The sequence below is a fragment of the Pteropus vampyrus genome, unplaced genomic scaffold (genome assembly GCF_000151845.1).
Source record: "Pteropus vampyrus isolate Shadow unplaced genomic scaffold, Pvam_2.0 Scaffold303, whole genome shotgun sequence".
Classification (NCBI taxonomy): Eukaryota; Metazoa; Chordata; class Mammalia; order Chiroptera; family Pteropodidae; genus Pteropus; species Pteropus vampyrus.
The window spans coordinates 1,078,920-1,104,854 of record NW_011889084.1 but is presented as its reverse complement, the minus strand read 5'-3'; the positions used below and the strand labels follow the sequence as shown (position 1 = coordinate 1,104,854).

Genomic DNA, 25,935 nt, shown 5'->3' with positions numbered 1-25,935 from the left:
CAAGGGCCATCCACACTCACTGACAGCCCAGCCCTCTGAAGATAGCGTGCACACTGGGAGTACTCTGCTTCATCCTGTCAGCTACAAGTGAGGTCACCCACCCAACAGGCTAAGCAGTATCCCCCAGGGCTCCCTCCAAACCTGAGGCACCTTCACCCACTGTCTCACAGGCAGTCCTGAGACCTAGCCCCAATTCTGGGAGGCTGGGACCTGCATCTCAGGGCCAGTTATATAACATCTCTGGGCCTCCAGGCAGGGCTCAGGAACTTGCCAACACCAACAGGGAAAGGAGGGGTGGGGAGTAGGTGTCAATGTGGGACGGAGTTCAAAGGAAGATGAGATGGCCTTGGCACCTCTGTCAGGAGGACACAGGAGGGCAGCTGGGTAAAGCGATGAAGGCCAGCACTGCAATGTGGAAAGACAGGGCTACAAAGGAGATTGGCCTGGGAAGTGAGGATCCTTCTACCTCTCATGTACCAAGTAAAGGCCATTCCGAAAAGGCAGTTTCTCAACTTTATTCGGCTGGAGTTCTGCCCTGCCAGCCCCAGGGGCTGGTCCCTGGGCACAGTGAGCAAGATTGAGGTCAGACACGGTCAGCCCCTGGCCCCTGACAGCCTGGGACAGCTGGGCCAAGGTGTCAACAGGTGCAAAAGTCCAAACGCTGGCACTTCAGGTGTGGCTGGCATCCAGCCAGGCCCAGGGTGAAGCACAGCCTGCCGCAGCACATACAGGGTGCCATGGTCCTCTCCTAGCAGAAGGTCCGCCACGGGGCAGGGCTAGGCCCTGTGGAGGCAGCATTCCTTCTGAGGCAGCAGCTATGAGCAATTAGTGATTCTGGCCAGGAACTGCTGCGCCCACCACTCGTCCAGGTCGATGGGCACAAAGTCTGTGGACAGAGCAGAAGGCTGGGCACTGGTACGGCCTCCCGGACCTGTCAGCATCTCTCCCCTCAAGCTGACCACAAGACCCTCACCCGGACCCCAAATGTAGCAGGCAACTGGGAAGACATGGGTCAGGTTCCAGTCCCTTCCCATATTCCCTGGGGCTAGAACCTGGCAGGGCCCAGATTAGGGTGGGAGGGACTGGAGGGGAGTTCCTGTGGGGGAGGGCTCACTCTGCAGTCGGGGGTTGGGGGTCCTCTCCACGTACTGCACAGGCCTCGGACCGCTCTCACCGGCTGGGCCACCACCCAGCTGCTGCTCCACTTGTTGCCAGGCTGTAGGGAAAGGGCAGTCAGTCTGAGCCTGGCACCCTGTTTCCCTAGGGCCTGGTGGCCACTCTGGACCCCAGCCCAGAAGTAGGAATGGGCAGTCCGCTGGATGGTCACAAGACAAACAGGCAAAGAGCCCAGGAAGAGCCCAGCCCTCTGGCAGCTTCGAGTCAGGTTACAGTGGGGAAGACCAGTGGCCCAGGTCGCACACTTAAGCCTCCACACTACCTTCGGACACAAAGCGGACATTCTCCTCGTGGGCCAGCGTGTAGGTCTCCTGGGTCCCCTCGATGGATGGGGATGTGGTGGGGGGCCGCCGGCCATTCACCCGATTGAACACGAGCCTTGGCCCCGGACTGCGGAAAGGGGAGGAGATGGTTGGTAACTGTTCCAAGCCCAGGTGCTGCCTGGCAGAGTTCTAGGAGCAGCCTCAGGCCACACCAACCACCCCCAAGCTAGATGGTCCTGACCAGGCCCAGCCTCAGTACTTCCCTGAACCTCAGGGCAGCTGCGTGCGGCATCAAGTGGTCAAGGCCTCTCTTCTGCAGGCCCAAGCCCCCAGCAGCTCAGCTCACACCTGCAGCCCCAGGCCCTGAGGCACGCCTGTGACTTCTGGCCAGTGGGGCCCCCAGTTGTCTGTACCCAAGGTCTCCAGCAAGAATCCATGCTCAAGGCAGGAAGGCGCCCCTCCAAGGTTCTCTCAGGCATTCCCCCGCCACCCACTTCCCCTGGACTGGCCAGGCCTCCAACACCCCAGGTTATAACTGGAGCCATGACCAGGTCACTCTTTCCCAACCCCACCCTCCAGGCGCAGTTCTTGGCTATATTCTCCCCACAGAAGCCCCTCCATCTTGCCGACGGCTCAGTGTGGGAAGGACCCAAAAGAGCCCAGTGGTCTCTGCTCCAGGTCCCACGGGATGGTACCCAGTGTCGGGTGGGCCATCCTACATGGGGAGGGTGTGACTGCAATCCCGGCCCATCTTTGCAGGCCCAGGCGAGGGCAACGCTCTTGCTCATGGGGGTGGGAATGCTGAGGAGATGGACACCAGGTGCTGGAGCTCAGCCTGGTAAGTATGCTGTATCGAGAGGGCCACTGGGCCCATCCCAGCCAGCTGGGCCCAGGGCAGTAATGGGCCGTGGAGGGAGCAGGGCCGCACCTACAGCAGGAGGTGGGAGCCAGGAGTCCTGGGCTGCACGTGCCACTCCGCCAGGCACTCGCCTGCTCGCAATCCTGGGCTCAGGTGCCCCACCGCCGCTCGGACTTCCTCCTCGGCCGAGAAGGGAACTAAAATAAAGAGGAGCGTCTTGAGGGGCACCGGTCCCGCCAGCTCTGGGCCACAGGGAAACTAGAGGGGCAGGGCTCCTCCCAGTCTGAGCTTCACAAACCAAAAGATATGACTCGGACAGCCCCTCACCTGCCACACCTCCACCCCACACCCCACCGCAAGACTGCAAGCTCCAGGAAAGTTGCAGGCTGGACATCGAAGAAGGAAAGAAAGAAGGGAATTGTAGCCCAGGGCTGTGGATCATAGGGACCAAGGTGGTGGCTGGCAGCTGCCTGCCCCGCCAGCCTGGCTGTCCCCTGCCAGCAGTACTGTGGTTACATAAGGGGGCTTCATAGGCCCTCTGGGGGAAAGGGCACAGGCTGCCATGTGCTGCATTCCTGTGGATAAAGGCCACCTTGTGCCCGCTTCCCAGGGATGCTGCCCACAGCCAAGCTCCAGTCCATAGTACCAGAGTCCCTGCTCAGAGCCCATAGGGGCATCCTCTCACCTGATCCCCTCCACTACCCTAATGTAGACCCCGCACCATTTCTCAGCCCAGGAACCTGGGTTCAAGAGGAAAGTGACTTGTCCAAAGTCACAAGCTGTGAGTGGGTAGTAGTATCAGGACTTGACTCCATATCTGTCTGGCTCCAAAGCCCACAGCTCAGTACAGCTCCCAGGCACCTCCCCTACCCACCTGTGTGTCTGTCTGCCCCTGCATATCTGGTGGTCACATCACCCCATTTTATCTTCTCCCCAATGGTTGATAATACCTCTATTGATCTTATTCTGTCTCCTGTCTGTCTCTGGCTGGGAGGGAGAGCTTGTCAGAGACATAGACACATGTGGCCTATTTACCACCACAGGCAGTGCCCAGACCCATACCTGGCCAGAACCTAAGCCCCTCTGTTATACAAGGGGGTCAGACACTGAGCATCTGTGGAGCACCAGGCATGCAGCCTACAGCACTGACCCAGACACTCCCTTCCTCCTGGGCAAGTTGGGGTCAGGGATACGGGGTGGTGAAAAGGCACTGTAGAAAAAAACAGCAGAGAAGGTGGACAGGAAGTCTCGGTGGAGCTACTTTAGAGGGTGGGCCCCTGAGAAGATGTGGGAGCAGGAGTAGGTGCTCCTCCAGGTGGAGGACAGCTGGCTACTCTGGCCTACCAGTAGGGGCCCTTCAAGGCCACAGGGACTGGGAGGGGGCAGCTCAAGGAAGGGGGAGTGACCAAGGAGGGAAGGAAGCCGGCACAGCCAGCACATGATCTGCCTGCTCAGCACTCTTCTGCACCCAGCAGGACATAGTGTCATCTTGTGTGGCCAGCCCTGCTCCCTCAGGCCAGGCTTGTCAGCACCCCACTGACCCTGGACCTGGCAAGCCGCAGTGTGCCTAGCTGGCTCAGGGCATGCTGAAGACAGAGGTAAGGCCTCCTAGGTGTTTTAAGGGCTCCATACTATCTTTCCTTTGTCTTTCCACAACACCCTCAACCCTGCCACAGATGCACCTTGCCTTCCCCAGCAATGGGTCCATGGAGAGGAAGGTGATAAGTTTCTCCAGGTAAGAGAATGGGGAGCACCCAGGGCCACTCTAGCCCCAAGCCCCCTGACTGGGTGACCAGTAGTAGCTACACACCTTTGCCTCGTTTCTGAGGTAAGGCAGCTGTGAAGTGTAAGGACCAGGTGACGAGGCACTGTCACAGCACAGCCTGGGTCCCAGGGAGCACCCCCGAAGACCCACTAACGTCCCTCTCCAGGAACACCTATGGCTGGCCAAGGATCCAGTCCCAGAGTGTCAATATGCCCCCAGCAAGAGGCCCCTGGGAACTCAGCCCAGAAGGGTACCCACGGGCTGCCTCCACCTGTGGTATCTGAGGCCTATAACTGAGAGGGAGAAGCAGGCTGAATCCCCCCCCCCCCACACACACACACACACGCGCGCGTACTCCCCTGACCTCCTGGCTGACCTTGAAGGTTGTTTGTCCTCAACTTGAGAAGTCTCCCTCACCAGCAACCTCCTCCTCAGGCCCTCCTCAACACTCCAAGGGTCTGAGTCTGCTGCCCCAACCACCCCTCTGCCTATGTGGGCCTAGACCAAAGCCCTGGTCCCAGAAAATGCATAGACTACCTTAAGTCGAGGCCAGGGCTTGAGCCAAAACTGTATAAGGTTCAGACCTGGGGAAGGGAGATTTGATCTCCAGGTTACAGTAGTGTGGAGGCCAAAGTGCCCCAGATTGAGCCTCCCATGGCCTCAGGCTCTTGGCACCAACAAACCTGCTGGTCAGAAAAAGCAGAAAACTGCAGGCTCCAGTTAGCCCTGAGCATCTGCGGGGGGGCCTCCAGCGCCCCGCCAGGGTGTCTGGGATGAAGGGCAGAGGAGGGCAGTAGCCTGGCAGGGCCAGAGGGAACCACGTGCACCTCTCCCCCACCATGCTTTGCAAGCACGGGGCTTGCCGCTGCTAGAGACAGGAGGCCTTGAGGGCCAGGGGCCTAACCACCTAGGAGGGCGAATCGCGAGCAGCTAGCCTCAAACCTTGGCCTCGGAGCTCAAGGTCGCTCAGGCATCTGACTCAGAAGTCTGGAAACCCTCCAACCATGAAGCTGTTCGGCCTTCTCCCTACTCGGGGCCCTCAGGGGTCTTGCAGAGCCAGAAGTGTGGGCGTCCAAACATATCGGGCCTAGCTCCCTTCAACTCAGCCAGGTGCCAGGTGAGGCGGAAGCCGGGAGCTGCCGGGGCCTGAGCTGCCAGCGCGGGCCTGGGAGGGCGTGGGCGGGGTCTCCGCGCCCCGCCCCTTCGCGCCCGTCCGCCCTGGAACATGTGGCCCAGTCCCTGCTAACCTTTCCCCAAGGTCACCCTCGGGGCCCTACGGGGGAGGGGAGGTCCGGGCTCCAGTGGGGCCGCGCGCGTCTCACCTCGACAGGGGCCAGGGTCCTGGTGGCTGCGCCGGCGGGAGTGGCGAAGTGGGCGGCGCGGGCTGCCGGCATTTCAGGAGCTCGCCGAGCCTGCTCTCCACTTGCTGCTGCGTGGGCCCTGCGAGTACAGAGAGAGCATGTCAGCCGCCGTTGCGCCGGGACCTTGGTCTGTCCCGGCGCGCAGACCCCCCATCCGGCCATTCCCGCCGCCCCGCCCCTGTGCACCTGTGCGGCGCTGCGCGACCAGCTTGCTGGGCCCCTTGGTGATGGTGTACATGGTGCGGAGGGGCCGCCCCGCGCACTGCTCGAACGCACGCTCTCGCCTCCCCGCCCGCCAGCCCGCGGCCAGGTCCCGCGCCCTCTGCTTAGGATTGCGCTAGGCGAGCGCCGAGGGCGCTGCCCCTTTAACAGGCAGGCCAACGCGGCGGGGAAGGGGCGGGTCCGTTACACGCCCCCGGCCCTTAAAGGGCCCGCATGGCTCGGGATGGCCAGGGGGCACGTGGCGGGGGCGGTGCTCCAGCTCCTTGGGAGACACACCCTCCCCTGCGCCGTGAGGCCGGGGAGGGACCCGCTGGAACCAGCGCTCCACCCCACTGGCCCAAGACGGAGGCAGAGGTAGTGAGTTTCTTCGGGCCTGGGCCTCACGTTCGTCACGCTGCCACGGGGTCAGGTGAGCTATGGGGCACCCAGAGCATTGGCGAGGCTCTGGCCCAAGGTGCCTGCCGGGTCAACGATGATGTCCCAAGGAACCAACACCCCTGCCATTGACAGGCGCTGGGGTGCTCTGTGCGCACCCTGTAAACAGTGCTCCCACTTTTGTCAGTGGCCTCAGCCAGCATGCCTGGGTGGGTCGGGCCAGTGTGAGGGGTTCCTCTTGGCCTGAGTCTTTGGACTGAGGGAATCGGAGTCGAGAAAAAGGGATTGGCTCCCTGGGTTTGCGCAGAGACTTGAGGACACCCTGGGAATCTCCCACCCCAGGAGACAATAGCAGTGGGTACATTCTGTTCTGCATCTTATCCTCCCATGCCCAAGTGCACCCTTAGCTCCAGGAAGGGGGTGCCACTTACCAATATAGGAACAGTGTGGGGATGGGTGGGATGTGGGAAGAGAAAAGGTGAGACAGCCCAGCTTGCCGGTCTCTTGCGTGGGAGAGAGCTGTTGCCGCAGCCCCCGCACACACTCTCAACCTCCCACTCCCGCCCCCAAACTCTCCCAGGCAGTGAGGTCTGCTACAAGATCCACTGCACTGACAGTGCCTTAAAGCTCATCTGTGACCTACAGGGTGCCTGGAACCAGGCCTGCCCAGAGGAGGCGGGCAGACTTGGTAGTTGCATCTAGGAAGGCTGTACCCTACAGGATTCCTTCTGAGAATCAGAGGAAGGTGCCCTTCCTCTCAGTTCACAAGCTATTCAGGGCTGCCCCAGGCTGTAGGTTAGAGGATCCTGGCATGGGGAAAGAGAACTACAGCACTCTTGGGTTTGTGAGCCTGAGGGCCTAGAGGCACCCTGTCATCTTCTATTTGGTTGAGTTCAAGTCTTAACAGCCTACCACCCAAGACAACAAACTTTGCCCACGGGTCCCCAGGAGTCATGGAATCTGTTCCTAGGCTTGTGTGACCACCTTGGGCCCTCAGGGCTCCTGTGCTGCTCACAAATATTTAAGGAGGGTCTGCTGGCTGGCACCAGGGCCTGGGGTGTCTAGTGGGGCCTTGTCTCCACTGCTGCCCCAGGGGGCTTGCCCTCAGCCCAATGAACCAGTGGATTCCTGGAATAAACCTAGTCCCTTCCCCCAACAACCCACCTTCAGAGTAGAGCGGCCTGAAGCCTCCCACCCAGGCAAGGCTGAGAGGCCAGAGCAGACATCAAGCAGAGACCGCAACAGGGAGAGGAATGAGAGGTGGCTCCTGGCTAAGGCGGGGTGGGGGGTGGGGGTTGGCAACGGACCAGCAAGAGGAACCTCCACCCTACCTGTTCTGTGCTGTGGCCCTCCCCAGTTACCCCATGTGCTTATGTGGGGTGACCAGGCCTGCTCAGGGTCCCTCAGGGAAGCTTGCATCCCAGGGGTCGGTGGGCTGTCTTTCTTCTCATGTGCCCCAACACACAGCCCCTTGTCTCTGCATGCTGTCTTAAACAAGGCTGAAATACAAATGCCCCCCTCCCATCTGCTTCCTTTGCCGGTGGGTCAGGCTGGGCTAGGCCTGTGACCCTGAGAGGCAAGAGGGGGCCCAGATCCCAAACAAGAGCATGTCCAGGGAATCCAGGCTCCCTTTCCATATCTGTGGTGCCTATACCTCCCCTTGAGCAGCATCAAGGCCAGCATGGTTCTGCATCATCTGTGCTGGCTGCCCTGGCCTTTCTGGTGGCCTTATGCATGATGCTCACTCACACTCTGGGGAAACAGCACAGGGGGAGGGGTCTGGGGGGGGCTATATCCTGAGGATTTGCATTCCTAGCAGAGGGAGCAAAGGCCTGCAGTGGCGGGGGGCGTGTCACTGCCCCCCTAGCCAACACAAACTGTCTTGAGAGCTCCTGCTCCCCAGGCACTCCCACAGGCTGGCCCGAGTGAGGGGAAGGACAGCACCTATTGACAGGCAGACAGGCCTGGCCTTTGCTTAAATCTTCTGGTGGCCAAGACCCCAAGCCCTAATGTCCTGGCCCTGCCCATAGGACTTGTCTGAGGTCAAAAATTGAGTCCAGAGCCCTGGAAAGGGCCCAGGGGAGAGCAGCCCAACTGGAATGGTCCTGACAGAGGGGAGGAGAGGGAGTGCAGGACAAGCAGGGTGCTGGAAGGGTTGGAGGGGTGGTAGGGTGGGAGAGCCCAGTGGTTTTTTCCAAGAAAAAGGGAGCAGGGAGAACAGAAAGGAAGAAGGCCAAGTTGTGAGGGATACCTGCGAGGGCAGCCTGGCCTTCCCCCAAGGGACCTTACCAGCCTTACAGCTTCCAGGACCCAACTATGAGCACTATACCAGCCCTGGCCTAGGAATGGAGCCAAGGGGCATGGGATGGGCCCGGCCAGAGCTCTCAAGAGCTCAGCTTGGTTCTCCTGGACAGGCAGGAACCTCAATCAGCACAAGGTTCTTCCCCCCAGCCTCCTTGGCCTTCCCCTGTGTGGAGAGACTGTTCAATGACGTGACTGCTTTGGGACCCTCAAGCTAGATCTAGCCAGAACAGAGATGGCATCCCCCAAATCCCCTCAGAGATTGTCAGATTAACACCCCCTCCCCCACCCCAGGTGTGCTGGTTTGTGCTGGTTTGTGCTGGTTTCTGGAATAGGCCATTGCCCTTCCCTAGGAAACCATATAAGACATTTTTCCCTTATCTGGGGTGGGTCATGACCCAGTACCCCCATCCATCTTGCCCTGCCCTACCCTTAGCACCTGCAGTGTCATCTTGCCACCACCCAAGACACATCTCTTATGTAAGTTCCCTTAATAAACCCTTGATGGGATAATAGAGTTGTCAACTTCTTTCTTTGTTCTCTTGGCCCAGGAAATTTTACCTAACACTGTGGATCACACTATCCATTATGGCAGGTCGGCCTGCGAGGGCCCTGCAGAGGCAGCATTTTGCAGCCAGCAACATTCTCATTATCGGAGAGGTTAGGAACCCACCCTGGGAGGCTGGAGACTGGGACCAAAGGGAAGAGCCTCACCCAATAAGCAGAAAAAAATGGCTGTTAGGGTAAGAAAAAGCCTTTACATCACAGACCCCAATCATCATCATAAAAACAAGTACTACTTTTCTCTAAAAATGTTCTAGATGCAAAATTAAAATTTTACATGAAAGAATAAAGAAGCTTGTTTTCAGTCATCCTCAATCACTTAACAGATCTGAAATCCATACCCTCACAAACCCAGACTGGAAGATGAGCTTCTGCCCATGGATGGGTGCTCCCACATCCACCGCCCAGCTTGTAGGGATCACTTGGCCCATTCTGAAACACATGTGCAGTGGGTTGAATGGTGGTCCCCAAAAGATATGTGCACCTAGAACCTCAGAATGTGACCTTAGGCAAAGATTTTGAGATAAGGTCATCCTGGATTAGGATGGGCTCTAAATCCAATGAGTGTCACTGTAAGAGAAAAGAGATGGATTTTTGGTCACAGAGACACAGAGAGGAGAGAGCCAGGTGAAGATGGAGGCAGAGACTAGAGTGAGGTGACTGCAAGCCCAGGACACCTGAAGCCCCCAGGAGCAGGAGCAGTAAGGAAAAAAGCTTCCTGTGGACTTTGAAGGAACTGACACCTTTATTTTGGACTTTTGGCTTCGGAAATTGTGAGACAATAAATGTGTATTGTTTTAAGCCACTAAGTTTTGGGATAATTTGTTACAGCAGACATATCAAGAGAGTGATAGCGGGTGAGGGAACTGGAGAGGAAGCACCCAGGGTGCATAGAGGCCCTGGGAGGAAGCGAGGACACCCATTGGGATGGAGAAGGGGTTCAAAGAATGGTGGGCACATGGGCCTTGACCATGTTGTTGGCTGCAGCCATCTTGGGGCCAGCATTCGGGAAAGCTTGCTCCACAGCCCTTTGTGGGTGAGCACAATTGGGAGGAGGTGGGAATCCTTGCCCAGGAGCCCCTCCCTCACTAGGTGTTTCCTGAGCACCTCCTGTGTGCCAGGCCCCAAGACAGGTGATGGTGGAGGGTACAGCCTTCTGGAAGTAGAAGTGCAGTACAGGATGTGTGTCTCATGCAGGAGGAAGTACATCCTGGTCCTGGACTTAGGCCTGAGGCCAAAGCCAGAGGGAGGTACTGCAGTATGGGCAGAAAGGCTGGTATCTTGTGCCCCCTCGAGGCTCTCTGGGCACTAGAGATTTTATCATGAGGATAAACACTCATTTGGAAAGGTGGCCCATGCCACAGTACCTTTCACTCAATGGGAGATAAGCCCCTCATGAAGGCCACCTGGGAGCCAAATTCAGTCTCAGGAGAGGACACTTATGGCCCAACAATAATCCAGCCTCATGAGACACCACTGAGCACAGGCTGGGTCATGAGATGCTTCCAGGGGTCTGCTGTTCAGCATCCTGTGGGGGTCCTAGACCCTCCCAGAGTCTGACACACATCCATGGCATTCCAGAAAATGTGTGCTCACATGTGTTCAGACAAGCTCATGCATGCATACACACACACACACACACACACACACACACACACACACACTCACACACTCACACACTCACACACTCACAGGCACTCACTGCAGCAAAGGCTGCCACTCAGCCTTGTCCACCTGCTTCTGTCCCAGGCTCTGAGCTTGGTGAGCGTTGAGAGAAGATGTCAGCTCACACAGCGTCAAGTCTAGAGTGATGGATGTGGCAGGCGGTTATCAACCTGAGATCAAATGCTGTTAAACAGAAGTAGTTGCTGGGCATTTGAGCAGTTCCTTAATGCAGTGCATATGACAAGTGGGAAAGCCAGGAGATCAGTCTCATGCTCCTCCCAATAGGACATGGGGTATAAAGGAAAACTTCTTTTTCTACACCTACAACACTTCTGACACCAAATGTGTGGGTTTTCCTCACTGAGCAATTCTCCAGTTCTCTGTGGGCACCAACTATGTGTCCTACAATTTAACTCAATTCTGACACAAACTGCCCAGCTTTAGTGCAGACCCCATAGACTGAGAGCTCAGTCCTCCAAGACCGTCCCCACTTCAGACACCAGTCACAAGTCCAGGTTGTCACCTGTGCTTCTGACAGGCCAGCTATAAATCAGGGTTTCCACGACCAAGCCCTCTTTTGTTTCCATAATTTACTAGAAAAGCTAACAGAACTCAGAGAAACACTTTACTTAGGTTTACTAGTTTATTATAAAGGATATGACTCGGGAACTGCAGATAGAAGAGATGCACGGGGAAGGGGTGGGAAGGCTGCGGAGCTTCCCAGCCCTCCCCCGAAGCATCATCTGCCTGGCACCTCTATGTTTACCAACCTAGAAGCTCTCTGAACCCCCTCATTTAGGGTTTTTATGGAGGTCCTATTACACAAATCTAATTGATTGTCATTGGTTGTTGGTGATCAGCTCAATCTCCAGCCCCTCCTTCCAAGGAGGTTGAGAGCCAGTCTGAAAGTTCCAATCCTCTAACCACAAGATAGGTTTCCCTGGCAACCAGCCCCCATCCTGCAAGAGTCACTTCATAGGTAAGGCTGAAAGGGGCTTGTTAATAACAGATGTTTTTCTCACCCCATCACCCAGAAAATCCCAGAGTTTTAGGAACTCTGTGCCAAGAACTGGGACAAAGACGACATATATATTTATCATCTGACAATATCACAGGGTGGCAGGTGCCCAGGGAATCCCATGTGAAGCCAACAGGAAGCCAGTGTCTCTAGGTGGGTGAGGAGTGGTTAAGGGGCCTGAGTGATGAGGGGCGTAGGCAGTGAGACCTCAAATGACCACTAGTCACAGGTGGGGGTCAGGAGCAGGGATGTGCATTGAGAGTCACCTCTCCTCCAACTGGAGACACAAAATGCTCAGCCAACAAACCAAGAGAAAGTGAGGCAAAAGGCGAGTCAGGTATGGAAATCTCGGCACTGTGAAATGGGAAAGACCGCTAAAGGAAGACGGTGGTCACAATGCAGAATGCCAAAGGGATTGCCTGGAGGAGGGGAGGCCGCCCACTGAGTGGGGCTATCCCAGGGGGGCCGTGCGGACCAGCCAACCCTACAGCATTTCCCTCGACGTCTGACCATACCCATACTCCTGGCCCCTGGTCCTACGGTGCACGCCACCTGGTGGGCAATCCCAGGCTAAAGTCCGGGTCAGGACCATGAGAGCGCTGGCCAGAGTGCCGTCGGGTATGGAGATATCGCTCGTGAAAAATTGCCCAGCAAAAGAGATTAGCTAGTTTTGACTGCAAGGCACGGCCCTCGGCTTGCGAAACAGGGCCCCTCTGAAACGTGGGCCCCAATGTGACACCTGCTGAAGCACGCTGGACACAACAAATCTGTCTCCGATTTGATTCAGGGGTCACTGACCCCTCACAATGTCCGTGGTCATCTCAATGTCATTGAGAAGCCCTGAACATCACAGGATCCCCTTCTTTCAGGCCTGCCCAGTTCCTGCAGGCTGGGACCGCCCGCCCACCCGCAACCCTGCTCATCCGGAACCCGGCTCATCCGCAACTCCGCTCACCAGAAGCTCTGTCCCAATAGGAGCCCCATCTTGGCCCCGCCCCCCATAGGCTCCAGAAGATGTGCGGTTGCCATTGTTTCCATGGGGCAGGCCCAAATTGAGGCCGTCGTCAAACCCGTGTCTCTCATCTCCGCTCCTTTCCCTCGAGCGCTGTGCGTTCAAAGGACACTGAGAGACTTCTACTGTCATGGACCCCGTCCAAACGGCTCTCCTACCCTAATTGCCCACTGCGGAATGCTGAGCCCGGCCTTGACAGCTGCGGTGGCAGTGGCATAGCGCATGCGCTATGGCGTTTCTGAGCTCGAGGCGGTTGCGTCACAATCTCCTAAGTCTTTCGAGCCACCCGTGCGTCAACAAGCGCCGCTGGTGTAGTGGTATCATGCAAGATTCCCATTCTTGCGACCCGGGTTCGATTCCCGGGCGGCGCAATTCTGCTTTCAGGTTTTCTTTTTCCCCATCTCAAAAAAAATTTTCAGTCATAACAAATTTTAAAACGAGAGAAAACCAAAACACAAGGGGGAACCAGCACTAACAAGACAGTTTCATAGAGTGACAAGCGCTATGAAAATATTAGGACGTCAATGGAGACAAGGTGCTGAGCTGAGGAGAGCCCGCAAACCAGCGACCCAAGCTCGCGGGTCCTTTCCCCGTGTGCCTCTTGAGGCTGTGGGCCCTTTAACCTGCCGCGTGCGGCCTCCTGGGAATTGTAGTCGAGGCGGAGCGGGGGGGTTCACGGCGGCTGGACTACAACTCCCAGCAGGCTTCGCGGAGGCTGGACTACCTCTTCTGGCGGACCAGCTCTGCGGACGCGATGTTGGTGGCGGCGGCGGCGGACAGGAACAAGGAGCCCATCTTGCGTGTGCTGCAGCAGTACGTGGACCCGGCCCAGCGCGGCGTCCGTGTGCTTGAGGTGGCCTCGGGCTCCGGCCAGCACGCAGCACACTTTGCGCGGGCCTTCCCCCACGCGGAGTGGCAGCCGTCTGACGTGGACCAGCGCTGCCTGGACAGGTGCGGGGGAAGGCGGGACCTGGGTGGTGAAAGTGGGCCGGGTCCCGCTGTCCCAGCTCCCCACGCCACCGTGACCTCTGTGACCAAGGCTTCCGGGGGAGTCAGGAACAGGTGCACAGGCCACCTCCACCCACGTGTTGCCCTCCCACAGCATCTCGGCCACCACTCAGGCCCAGGGGCTGTCCAACGTGAAGGCCCCGTTGTACCTGGACGTGACCTGGGATTGGGAGCAATGGGGCGGGATCCTGCCGCAGTCGCTGGACCTGCTGCTCTGCATCAACATGATCCACATCAGCCCCCTGAACTGCACCGAGGTCTGTGGGAGCTTGGGCGAGCCACCTGAGGACCAGCCACCTGCACCATGGGGCACTCCTCCCCCTGCATTGGGAGGGAGCAGGGTGCCAGGTTTGCCTGGTATCGTAGGGCACTAAGGCCCCAGGAGATCAGGTTGGGTCTCCAGCCCCCAGTCCAGGGCTGTTTTGGAGGCCTGGGGAAAGTTCCTCACTGCCAACCTGCCTCCCTCCTCCCCAGGGGCTCTTCAGAGCAGCAGGACACTTGCTCAAACCCAAGGCACTGCTCATCACCTATGGGGTGAGTGCTCCTGCCAGAGATGGGCCTCCACTGTCTGGATGATTCCAGCAAGACTCAGCCATCCTCTCCTTTCTAGACTCTCCCTTTTGTGTCAGTATTTTCAGTTGTCCTCTCCCCGACTACCTTTCACCATTAAACACGCCCAGATCCTCCTTTCTCAAAGTCTCCCTGCACCCCCTTAGCTCACCAGCTGGTCCTCGGCTGTCTCTTTCTTGGGGTTAGGGAATGGTGTGTCCTTTCCATCCTCTGGTGCCAGCCTAAAAGTCTGCAGGATGGCTTACCCTGGGGCTGTGGGCAGAGCCCTGTCCTTCTGTCTCCACAGCCCTATGCTATCAATGGGAAGATCTCTCCCCAGAGTAATGTGGACTTTGACCTGACCCTCAGATGCAGGTTAGAGCTGAGTAGGAGGGAGGCCTGGCTGGGAGGGCAAGTGGCTGGGTGACGCCCAAGCCACACCCCCACTACTCCCCGGCCCCCACCTCCCGCCCCCATGCAGGAACCCAGACTGGGGGCTGCGGGACACAGCCCTCTTGGAAGACCTGGGTCAGGCCAGCGGTCTGCTCCTGGAGAGGATGGTAGGTGGGGAGAGCTGGGAGCATGGGCAGCCTCTCTGGGTAGCTTATCTGGAGGCTGCTTCTCCAGCCAAAGCATTTCTCCCAGGTGGACATGCCAGCCAACAACAAGTGCCTGATTTTCCGGAAAGAGTAACTCCTCCTTCTCCCGAATGCCTGTGACCCCAAGGAGGCCCCTTCTGGGACAAACCCAGATAGTCAACCCTCTCCTTCCCTGGGTCAGGCCATGGAGACTGGCCTTGTCTAGTCTGGGGGCTCCTGGCCAGTGGTCAGGGGGCTGCTGAGGGTGTGGGAATAAAATGTTTCCTGCTGTCCTATTGCTGGTGTACACTACATCTTCTCAAACACGCTGGTGGCGCTGTGTGGGCAGGCTGTATCTCTGAGTGCCCCATATTGGGGGCAGGAGGGGTTTGGCATGTGGGGTGAAGACTTGGGGACATCTTGGCCCCTGCTGCTCCTCTTGGGCAACAGAGAAGGGAAAGAGGACCCAGGGACTGCTAAGGCAGAACTAAGCTGGCTGCTTGGCCCTTCTGCCACAGGAAGTGGCACTCACCTTGGGGCTTGGTTCTGGCTTGTGCTGCAGGGAGATAGGAGGCTCCCCATAGGGGAACTGGTGCTCCCCGGTGATCTTAGACTGCAGCCAAAGCCCATTTGGTGGCTGGAACCTAGATTACAGACTGGGTGGGGGAAGGGTAGTACCACTGGGACGCTCAACACCAGCAGGTCATTAGGTCCTTCCTGGGAAACATTTTTATTTGGTGGGACCCGGGGGACTGGAGGGCAGGGGCAACCAGAGCGCTGTGGGGCAGGGCTAGTCCTGGAAGCGGTTGAGCAGCTCACAGGCCCTCTTCTCAAGGAGCTCTGAGATTTTCTTGACCCGTTTCTCACTGGCGGTGCGGACATAGCTGCCAGCATCCAAGACAGCCACACCGTCTCGCACTTCACCCATGATGACCAGTGGGCCATCACCAGCTGTCACGTTTGGGCAGGGACAGGCCCAGTCCATACCACTCAGTGTCACCTCCAGGTACTTGGTGCCCAAGAACCTGAGGCCCATCTTGTCATCCTTGAGCACGTCATCTAGGGCCACGCGGGCAATGCTGCCGCCACCTGCTTCAGGCTCCTCCAGCACCTCAGTGAGACGCCCCACAATGGCAAAGTCACTACGGCACAGGCTCAGCGCCAGCTTGCTCCTGAGGCGACAGGCCCGGCAGGGCGGTGTGCGGGGCACGGGGCAGGTGTCCTCACAGCTCTCTCGGCTCTCAAAGTTGTTGCTGTTGCCTTCACAGCCACCATACACAAAGGGGTGGCACTGCTGCAGCAGCGGGCTGTAGGCCCAGCGTGGCTCCCAGCCCTGGCAGGGTCCCTGCACAGCTGGCAGCACACAGGTGTCTCCAGGGCCACGGGCACAGGCCTGCTGGCACGCCTCGAAGGTCTCAAAGCCCCGTGTGCCCCCATCACAGCTACCAACTGGGAAAGTCATGCAGCTGCCCCGCTGTGGGTCAAAGTGCCAGAGGACATGGCTGGAGGGGGGGCCGGCACAGGCCTGTGTGTTGGGCAGGCATTCGGCCAGGGTGGGGGCACTGGGGGCCCTGTCCCTGGCCAGCTCTCGCTGGACCACAGAGAGCGGGAAGTCAGCCCGCAGCAGGCCGGCAGCGTTGCGTGCGGTGCAAGTGTAGAGGCCAGCATCCTCAGGCTGGGCGTTGTAAAGTACCAACTGCCCAATGCTAGTGACCACTACATTGCCATACATCTGGTCTGGCCGCATGATCAGGTTCTCCCGCTGGTCACTCTGTTTCTCCCAGGTCACCGCAGGTGGTGGGTGGCCACTGACATCACAGTGGAGGCTGGCAGTGCCCCCTACATATACCACCTGTGGGAAAGGGCTGCTGTAGAGGGCAGGTGGCACTGGGGCGTCCCCAGGCGTTGGGCGGGCAGTGGTTTCAGGCGGCCCTGGGCTGCTGGGTGGCCAGGTGAGGATGTGCTTGCAGGGCACGACGTGCAGGCGGAGGCCACGTAGGCAGGCCTCGGCGTCCATGTAGCAGCGATTGTAGTAGGTGAGGCCGTCGGAGGCGCAGGTGAAGCTGGGCTCCTTCTCACAGCGGTCACGGCAGCGACACACTGGCTGCCCATCCCAGATATCGCAGTTGGAGCCCTGCTGTGGGCATGCAAAGCCCTCACATGAGGCCATCAATGTGGGTGTAGCCAGGCCGCCATCAGGGAAACGGGCAGCCACACAGCTCTGTAGCCCACACACATTGGTGCAGCACTTCTCAGCAGCCACGCAGTCCTAGGGGTTGAGGGACAGCTCAACAGGTGCCCTAACACCCCCCGCCTAGCCAGGGTTCTCGCTTGCTGGGCAGGGTGCAATCTACTGCATATCCCTGAGCCTCAGTTTCCCTTCTGGAAAGCTGAGCAGGTTTGCACAAATTTGCTTTCCATTCAATGCAGTGAGCTACAGCTGCTTCACAGGCCAGTCCTGTGTGTCATCTCACAAAACCTCACTGAATCCTCGGACCCTGTGCCCCAAAGCAGGTTGTATTATTACTCCCATAGTACAAATAAGGAAACTGAGGCCCAGAGAAGATGGGCAGCATGATCAAAGCCACTTTGGGGGGATGCAGAGCTGGGCTGCAAAGGCAGGACATCCAGATGTAGCCGCTGTCTTTCTACCTGGCTGGTCCTGAGAACTGGCCCCAGGGCGGGGATGGGCAGGCTCAGGGAGTGAAGAGGACAAAGATTGGGGGTATCCCAAGACTCTCAAATAGGCCATGGACTGAAACCCTGGCAGGAGTGTGGGAGCCAAGGAGGAAGTAGATTCCTGGGGCTGGGGTCCCCTCTGTAGGCAAGGCCTGGGGTCATGGGTGAGGTCTGGTCTTTCTCCAAGCCGCCCCAGTTTCCTTCCGCGCCCCCCTTCCCCCCCACACACACCAGGGTAGATGAGGAAGGAGCCCATGCTCACCTGGTCCCCGACGCACTCACGCTCACAGGTACTCTGGGCGTCCACCCACAGGTTGGGGCTGAGTTGGTTGGGGCACACGCCCAGGTGGCTCCTGGGCCCCTGTGGCAGGCTGGCCCCTGAGGTCAGCCCAACCATCAGTAGTGGCAGGAGCAGCCTCTGGGCCGACATGGGGACCACTGGGCCAGGGGGTGGGGATATGTGACCACCAGCCCCTCCGGCCCCGCCGACCACGCCCTGCAGGCATCCACCTTCTAGGCCTGTTGTCGGCGCCCCTGCCCTCGGGCCCCTGGCAGATCCTCCAGGCTCCCCTTTGGTCCCCAGGGTCTGAGCCCACAGCAGATGCTTCGTTTCAACACCCGGGTGGAAAAAGAGCTGGGTGGGTTCCGGATCTCTGAGCTCTGGTGTTGCCCCTACTCAGCTTGGCCCCTCTGTGGTCAGCGCAGGGCAGGGGGCGGGGAGGGGGGAAGGATAGGGAGGGACTGAGGCCTAGAAACAAGGAGACACTGGCCAAGAGGGGCAAGGGGCGGAGAAGGGCCGACTCTGGCCAGAGAGGGGAGGGGAGAGGACACTGTAACCGGAGCCCCTCCTCTCTACAGGCCCTGGTCTCAGGGGATCAAAGCTGCCTGGCGGACCCTCTCAACCCAGGTTCAGGACAGGGAAGGAGGGGGAAGGGAGATCAAATGCAGGGGCTGACAGAATCCGCCCTTCCAAACTCTTCCCAGGGGTCTGGGGCCCCGGGAACATCTGCTCTGAGACTGGATGGAAAACGTCCCGTGACCCTGTGTCTGACCTTATGACCCAGGAGGCAGAGTAATAAGAGCCTGGTCTGGTCAGAATGAGACCAAGAGACGCCCCAGGTCCAGATGACGCCATTGGTTGGCCCTGTGAGGGGGCCACCGGTGTGGAGGGCCACTGGGCCAGACTTTGGACAGGGCTCAAGGCCCAGGACCCTCCCACAAAGCTGCAGCCAGAGGCATGGTCCCTGAGTGTTGGGATCATGTTCAGAGTGATCGTCCCCCAATCCCCGCTGACCGTGAGTGTCCATTGTACCCCAGGGCCTGGGTCCTCCAGGTTGGGGTGAGTCTCAGGGGATGGCCCACCCTAGGTTATCTGCTACATTCCTGGCTCCATGCCCACCACCCTCTCAGGCAGCAGTGAACTCAGTGGTTAGGCCCTGCCAGGGCCATTAGTGAGGGCTCAGATCCCAGGTTCCAGCCTTGAGGGCAGTGGGGAAAAGGTGGTCCTGCTTTACTACCCCACAGGGAGAGACAGGCTGGAGAGGGCTGCCTGCTTGGAAATGCAGCTCACCCTGTAACTGGGGAAGCTGCAATAGGCATGCTCAGCCCTCACAACCAGGACATGTACCAGTCAGTAAGGCTGGTCACAACGGACAGAGGGGTCCACAAAGCTGTGCTAGACCTATCATATCAGAGTGCACACCCACGTCACCGCATCACACTTCCAACCCACCAGCCAGTTAAAACCAGACTTTAATTCACATAAAATACAGCCTGGAGGTCAGAGCTGAATTACATTTACTGTACAAAGAAACAAACAGTCCAAAAGGAGCTCAGGAATGGTGTGAGTGTCAGCAGTGAAGGGTAGTGTTTATGTGGTGAATGCAGGACAGTCCACACCCTCAAATAAAGTCCACGTGATTTTGTTCAAAGTTCAAAGAAATGGGTCAGGTTGGTAGGACAGGGCAGGTGGGGCCTCCTCTGCCTGATCCTGCTGGTGGCCAGGCCTCAGCTGGGGTCCCCAGGAGCCCCTGCTTACACAGGCCTCGGCCCCTACCCCCGCCCCAACTTGTGTCCTAGAACAGCAGGCGTGGGGACTGTCCCAGAGGAAACCCACTGCAAAGGAGTCCCAGAGAGAGGGGGTCTCAGGCCTAGGGAGGCCCCAGCAGGAGGTAGAGTTGAGCACCAGTGTGACCGACGGCCATGTCACCAGCCAGGTGGGTGGAAAGAGGCCAGGCCTCCAGCTCAAGGCTAGCTGCCGGGTCCTGGAGGAGGGACTTGGGTCCACCGCTGTGGCTGCTCCAGGTGGCATCACTAAGAAATGGGTCAGGATGGTTCTGATGACGTGACCTCACAGAGGGGCGATGCCAGGCAAGAAGCAGCTATGGAGTGACACCCAAGGTCGTCAGGGAACAGAAGCTGGCGAGAGCCAGGTCCAGACACTCAGGAAGCGAGTGAGTGGTGACTCAGTCCAGACCTGCAGAGTACCTGGCAGTCCCTCAAGTATTTATCACCTACAGACAGCTCTGCATCTTCACATGGAGAAATGTTGAGCCCGTCTCATATAGCAACATATGTAAACATGACCAAAGGTGCCCCCACGTGAGGAAGGATGTGGGGCATACCCCACTTCTCCTTTCCCAGAAACATCAGCAGTCCTCTTGGGAGCCCACGGCTCCATGACACACGGCGACATCACCCAGGAAGGCTGGCAGGAACCCAGGAAGCTGCAGCCCCACTGTGCAGACTGTTAGGCCCACCCCCACACCACTGCCCAGCACTGTGTGGTGGGCACACTGGTCACCATGCTCAGAAAGTCCAGCATGGGTAGTGAGGTCCAAGTTTGCTGCCCAAAGCTCATGTGTCCCCACAGGCCCCTGCATAGCCCACACCCCATGTGAAGTGTACGGAACAGTGGATTCCTTCCCATCTTTGCCTCAAATCCCTCCCTAATGTCCCAAAGCTTATTTCCACGAGCCCACTTGGGCTCATCCCGTGGCTGCATTAAGGCTTCCCTGTCGGCCCTTTAAAAAGGTACAAAAGTGGTGAAATGTCTCCTATATAAATAAGAAAGCGAGCCAGGCCCTGTGGGACCTCAGGACAGTCCCCTCAAGGTGGAATCAGGCAGAGCATGTGGGGACCCGGGCTCGCTCCGCAGCGCAGCCTCTGCTGTCCTACAGGGCTCATTTGGCTGAGAACACCTGCCCGCTAGGTGTGTCCCACGCTCCCAGGAGGGGCCATGTGGCCAAAGTCTACCCTGCACACGGCGCCGTCCCAGCACCCGGCCAGGAGCTTCCCCAAGCCTTAGCCCTCACTCCTCGAGCGTGTCTGGACAGGTGGTGCTTGCCTGCCCTGCTAAGAGATCTTGCAGTTGCTCCTGGAGCAGTTCTGGGGCGGGCTATGTGGGGGGCGGATAGACTTGGACCTCTTGAGGCTGTTGCCCTTGCTGCCACCACCCCCTGCCCCACTGGCCAGTGAGTAAGAACGCCCATGCATCATGACAGCATTCATGCCATTGGCCATTGAGAAGGACTTGAGGTGGCTCTTGATGGTGACAGGCAGAGGGAGCTTGTCGATGAGGTGCACAGGGGTACAGGAGACGATGGCACGGCAGCAGAGGTCTTGCAGGCTGAACACTGGGAGGTGCAGAAAGGGGTTATGTAAGACCTCAGGGGTCAAACTATGAGGAAAGGGGGTCAGACCATGTGTAGAGTGGTCAGATAATGGAGGGGGGTTCAGGCTGGGGGGAAGGCAGTGAGGCACCAAGTGAGCTCACAGTCTAAGGCCCTGAGGTACGGGGGATACTTAGGGTTGAGTAGTTTCATCTGGTCAGATGAGCACAAGTGATGCTCAGTGGCGGGTTGAGGTTTTTGGACCTGGATCCTGATACCCCGCCACTCCACCTTGTGCCAGGTGCCACCAGAAGCAGCCACTGGAAGATGCCTTGCTCTGGCTTTCTCCCTAGAGCTGCACACTGAGAAGTACCCTGGGAGACCCTGCTTCTGAGGGATTAGCCAGCTCTGCTCCCAGTGTGCTTGGCAGGAGACCGAAGCTTCCAGAAACACTGGCCACCTCTGGCATCTCTGGGAGGACATGGCTTGAGCTCGTGGCACAGGAAAGGGTACAGTCAGACTCTTTACAGCTCAGCTCTAGGAGGGAGGGGTTGGAAGCCACTCCCCTGCTTGCTCTGGGACACACCAGGGCCCATGGCACCACCCCCAGCACAAGGGCATCATTAGGTGTAATAATTCCAAGACCCCCAAACAAAGCACATGCAGGGAGCAAGTTAGTTTAGTCATGGCACATTGTGGGAGGCCTACTACTGGGGAGCCTGAACCCCTGAGAGGGACTACGACCTCTAAAGGGCCGCCTGTCTGGTGCCCTCAATAATCAATTCTCAGGCCCCAGGGGCCCCAACAGTTGTGCCTCACCTCGGTTAGGCCTCCAGATCTTCTCCATGCCGTGCCGCATGAGAACGATGCGGGACAGCTCAGTAAAGGACTCGGTGACATTGAAGTTGCACAGAGGGCTGACCTCGAAGAAGGTCATGCAGTTCTTCTCTGCATAGGCACGTGCCTGCTCCGTTGGAACTTGCCGCTTGAAGGCCAGGTGTAGCCGGTTCCCAACCAGGATCCGGGGAACTCCAGGTGCATGCTTGGGGCGCATAAGACTCAGTATAGCCATGAACGCGGGATGCCGCGCTCCTGGCTGTACCCCCCTCCCTGATTCTGTGATGGGATGGAGTTCAGATCTGTGAGGCACAGCACCCCAGCCTTCAAGTACCATTGTAGTCAGTGCTCAAGAGGATGCACAGAGCTGGGAGGGGCGACAAATGGGGGGCCACAAGAGGCTTCTGCAGGGAATGGGAGTGCATGTGCCCCAGGGAGGGGGTGACCATGAAGGGGGTGTCTGCAGGTGCATACCTACCTCATCAATCTCCTTGATCCACCGGTCAATGCCATCAAAGGACCAGCGGTTGGTGATGTCATACACCAGGAGGATCCCCTGCAAGGGAGATGTGGGCATCATGAGGCTGAGGGGTTGGCCAGATTGAAGGCTCTTGGACGGAAAGCCTGGGGCTGGGTAGGGATGGTACTGGCCCTCCAAATCCCCTCCTAAAAAATTACTGCGGCTGTATCTGAAGACCAGCCCTCTCAGCATGAAACAAACTGCATGTGCAGTCAGAGGGCTACAGAGGAAGTCGAGGTGCAGACATGCCTCGCTGATAATAAAAGTAACAACAGTGCACCTCAGAGCAAACGTGCCAGCTCCAGTCAGGTGCACAACTGACAGAAGTGCAGATCCCAAATGCTATGTACAGTACGGTGTTTTAAAATGAAATATAAACATACAGCACACCACACAGAAAAGGTTTCTATGGATGTAACCACACATTGAAAGGCTGGATGGGAGCTTATTATCTTCTTGCTTATGCTTACCTATGTAATGTTGAAAAGCTCAAACTAGTGAGCAGAAGCCCATCTCTTGGGCTCAACTTCAACTGCACCCCAAGGCTGTTGGGGAGCCCTTGGTTGCTCCTCCAGGTGGCACCAGCCTCTTCCAGACATCACCTTTTTGGGGCTGCCCAAGTCTAATAGGTAGGGATTATGACAGAGGAGATCCACCAACCCCCCAAGCACAGGGAGGAAGGACACAGAGCTGGACACAGAGCTGGTCACAGTGCAGGCAGCAGGGAGCACAGTGATCACTGTCTTGGCAGTGAAATCAAAGAGAGGGTCTTAGTTACCAGAATCACCTCCCTCAGGGAGGTCAGTTGTGCAGTTGTGTGTCTCAAACACGTGGAGGGACAAACAGATCCTCACTATACTTTTTTTAAAACAATAAAAGTAACACATGCTCACATTTTTAAAAATTAGTATTTTAGAGTATGAATAGCAGCTTTCCTTCTCCTCTACTCTCCCCACTCCTCCAGAAATAACCTATTGTTTCTGGATGTTTCTACACAGTGCTGCTCACTCCAATACAGACAGTTCACGGTGCAAACCACCCAGTCCCTACCTGGGCCTTTCCCCACAGTGGCTGCACCCCCACCAAGCTCATCAGTCAGTGCTGCTGTTGGCTTGCAGGTAATTTTGTCATATATTATTATAAATCTCTGAGCACATACAGCTTGACCTATAAGAAGTAGAACTGCTGGGCCCAGGAGTGGATGTCCTTATTGTCAAAGGTATTTATCGAGCTATAGCTTATACACCTGAAAAAGGACAGATTTTATGTATGAATGGTTTGATGAATCTGGATGAATATATATACCTGCACAACCACAACCCCAACCAAGGTAAAGAAGTGCATTTTTAAAAAATTAAAATTAAATGTTGGCATGTGTAATGCTTTGTATGGTACAGCTCCCAAGGAACACAGGCTGCACGTGGAAGCGTCTGCCCACGCCCACAAGCACCCAGGCTCTGCCCAGAAGCAAGTGATGCACTGAAAGTGGGGAGCAACTGTCAAATGGTCCCTGGCCCATATGCCTCTCCACCTGGGCAGTGACAAGGGGAACGCTGGTGTCCTAATCAGTACTTGCTGAAAGGTAACTGCACGCTCCATTCCATTTTCCACATGAAACCCCTTTTTGTATGAATGAATCAATCATTCTCTATCTAGAAGGAGACTAGCACCTGGCCCTGCTCTCCCTGGCCCTGCTAGTCCAGATGACCCCAAGTCCTCAACTAAACAGGACGATCTGCTGTCCCCAGCTCCATTATTACGCTGAGCCCAGGGGTCCCACTGTCTCCAGCAGCAGGATGTGCCAGCCTCCCAGGGCCACAAGAGGCTACCTCAGACCTCAGCAACAGAAAATGAAGGCTATGGGTCTAGGAGGTCAGGAACAGAAACGTTACTCATGGTAAGAACAAGACAGTCCTGCTGCAGGACAGGTGACAGCAGCCAAAGGTTGGCAGTAGCTTTTGTGACCTGGGCCCTGAGGGACCCACAAGGCCTCTCTACTCTTAACCGAGGGTGGGAGAGTATCAGGAAATACAAAACTCGACTGGGAAAGATGGTCTTGCTACTCTGCATACCAAACTGGGTGGCACTTACTCTGGATACCTAGCCTTTCAGTCTGCACTGCCACCACCAGGCAGGATGGAAATGAGACAAGGAGGAGCAATGGCACCGAGACAACAGCACCTAAGAGAAGCCTAGAGCTCAGAGTCTATTATCCACCACCCAGGCCCCAGGTGTGCAACTGGCTCCTCAAGCCCAGAATTGATAAAAAACAAACAAACAAAAAAAAAACTTCCAGAATTAAAGCAAGAGCAATGACAAACACACAACTGACTGGGCTGGACATTTTGGAGAGAACATGGACATGATGACACAGTGTTTGCTTCCCCGAAACACTGTGTAATCTGGCAAATGCCCAGGCTTGTTAGGTGTCCTCAATTAGCTGAAAAGAAATGACTGCAGTCTGTTCCATGTTTATACCCAGAGCACGTGGAACCTCTCGGGTTTGATCTCAGTGCCTTCTTGATGTTGGGTTTCACAGGCAGTTCTCGCTACTTACCCTCACCTCTGATGCTGACGTGGGGTGCTGACAAACACCCCCAAGCTATGATCCACACCCTGATTATTTAGGATCAGCTGCTCCAGGTGGAACTGCTAGGTGAACAGAACACCAGCATACACTGGGGGGAAATCAAGCTGGAGCTCCAGGTACCAACAACCATGCCTCTGTGAGAACTCCCAGGATAGGAGCCACCAAGCCCAGCCAGGGGTCCTTGGCCCCCACTCAGCATCTCCCCGCTTCCCACCATGTCTGAGAACCCCCACTAAGGAAGCCCTGGAGGAGGATGCAGGTCAGGGGTCCCCAACACCTAAGTGGCTTTAGTGAGACCCCTGCTGCAGACTTCTCTCCCTCTCTGCCTCCTGAAGTCCCATGAAGCAGAAAGAGCAGAAGTATACGGTACCCGGACAGCTGCAGATTTCATCGATCCTGACCCACAAGCAAAAAGGACAACACATGAGGCTCCCCATGAGCCCAAGCCAGAGTGAGAATGTGAAAGGAAACTCCTGCTGAGTGCAGGCCCACCTGGAACCTGTGGCCCACAAAGCCAGGGGCCCCAACACGCACCCAAACACCCCCACTCAAATGAGTGTGTGCTGCTCCTGGTGGAGGACCCTGCCTGGGGAGGTCTGAACTGGGCAGGTCTGAACTTGCAGGCCTCCTTGGCAATTTCGAAGTCGAGGCTGAGGGGGGTCATGGACTGCTCTGCACTGTAGACAGGACTGGTCTTGTGTCCAGACTCCTCACGTTGACATGGCAGCGACAGCCGAGAGCTGGTTTGTTCATGCAACTACTTCTCTCCTCTCCTTCTAGCCTTGAATCATACACAGATCCACTCAGCATGCAAGCATCTTGTAGGGCCCAGAGGACATAGAGAGAGGGGCAAGCAAGCCCCTGCACACCCCTCAGGGTGGCCCCATTCCCCTGTACACCCACCCAACTTGGGTGCACTTTCATGGCAGCCCCTGGGACAGCCCCCCATCTCCTACTCCTTGCTGATGCCCTGCCTCTTTGA

General features: G+C 57.3%; 4 protein-coding genes and 1 non-coding gene across 12 annotated transcripts in view; 2 read left to right on the top strand and 3 right to left on the bottom strand.

Moving 5' to 3' along the window:
* Positions 1 to 499: 499 nt before the first annotated feature.
* MCRIP2 (MAPK regulated corepressor interacting protein 2) lies at positions 500 to 5,905 on the bottom strand. 4 transcript variants are annotated; one of them, XM_023521324.1, is made up of 7 exons: positions 5,611 to 5,905; positions 5,386 to 5,503; positions 2,626 to 2,684; positions 2,372 to 2,495; positions 1,439 to 1,566; positions 1,115 to 1,216; positions 500 to 886 (listed from the first exon to the last, which is right to left on the bottom strand). In XM_023521324.1, the coding sequence occupies exons 1-7, from the start codon at positions 5,660 to 5,662 to the stop codon at positions 816 to 818; spliced, it is 654 nt and encodes a 217-aa protein (XP_023377092.1). In that variant the 5' UTR covers positions 5,663 to 5,905; the 3' UTR covers positions 500 to 815. The 4 variants fall into 4 exon arrangements, 3 of the variants coding, with proteins under 3 accessions (XP_023377092.1, XP_011375077.1, XP_011375076.1); XR_002776574.1 differs by lacking the exon at positions 2,626 to 2,684; XM_011376775.2 differs by lacking the exon at positions 2,372 to 2,495 and having other exon boundaries at positions 5,611 to 5,902.
* Positions 5,906 to 12,881: 6,976 nt separating this feature from the next.
* TRNAG-CCC lies at positions 12,882 to 12,952 on the top strand. Its single transcript has one exon. It is a non-coding gene; the product is annotated as a tRNA-Gly (tRNA).
* A 318-nt stretch (positions 12,953 to 13,270) lies between these two features.
* On the top strand, positions 13,271 to 15,012 carry METTL26 (methyltransferase like 26). Of its 4 annotated transcripts, none has more exons than XM_011376771.2 (6): positions 13,276 to 13,532; positions 13,684 to 13,846; positions 14,064 to 14,123; positions 14,422 to 14,513; positions 14,620 to 14,698; positions 14,784 to 15,012. In XM_011376771.2, exons 1-6 carry the CDS (start codon positions 13,336 to 13,338, stop codon positions 14,829 to 14,831), a joined length of 639 nt encoding a protein of 212 aa, XP_011375073.1. In that variant the 5' UTR covers positions 13,276 to 13,335; the 3' UTR covers positions 14,832 to 15,012. The 4 variants fall into 4 exon arrangements, with proteins under 4 accessions (XP_023377198.1, XP_011375073.1, XP_023377197.1 ...); XM_011376772.2 differs by having other exon boundaries at positions 13,279 to 13,532; positions 14,446 to 14,513; XM_023521429.1 differs by lacking the exon at positions 14,422 to 14,513.
* A 480-nt stretch (positions 15,013 to 15,492) lies between these two features.
* WFIKKN1 (WAP, follistatin/kazal, immunoglobulin, kunitz and netrin domain containing 1) lies at positions 15,493 to 19,016 on the bottom strand. The gene is made up of 2 exons (XM_011376770.2): positions 17,658 to 19,016; positions 15,493 to 16,985 (listed from the first exon to the last, which is right to left on the bottom strand). The coding sequence occupies exons 1-2, from the start codon at positions 17,823 to 17,825 to the stop codon at positions 15,507 to 15,509; spliced, it is 1,647 nt and encodes a 548-aa protein (XP_011375072.1). The 5' UTR covers positions 17,826 to 19,016; the 3' UTR covers positions 15,493 to 15,506.
* Positions 19,017 to 19,130: 114 nt separating this feature from the next.
* The window catches only part of RAB40C (RAB40C, member RAS oncogene family), a 29,113-nt gene continuing 22,308 nt past the window's right edge, over positions 19,131 to 25,935 (bottom strand). For both annotated transcript variants that reach the window (XM_011376766.2, XM_011376765.2), the window contains exons 5-7: positions 22,322 to 22,399; positions 21,826 to 22,048; positions 19,131 to 21,030 (exon numbers count right to left, since the gene is read on the bottom strand). In XM_011376766.2, coding sequence (XP_011375068.1) covers positions 20,750 to 21,030; positions 21,826 to 22,048; positions 22,322 to 22,399 — 582 coding nt within the window. In that variant the 3' untranslated portion in view covers positions 19,131 to 20,749. The remainder of the gene's footprint in view (positions 21,031 to 21,825; positions 22,049 to 22,321; positions 22,400 to 25,935) is intronic.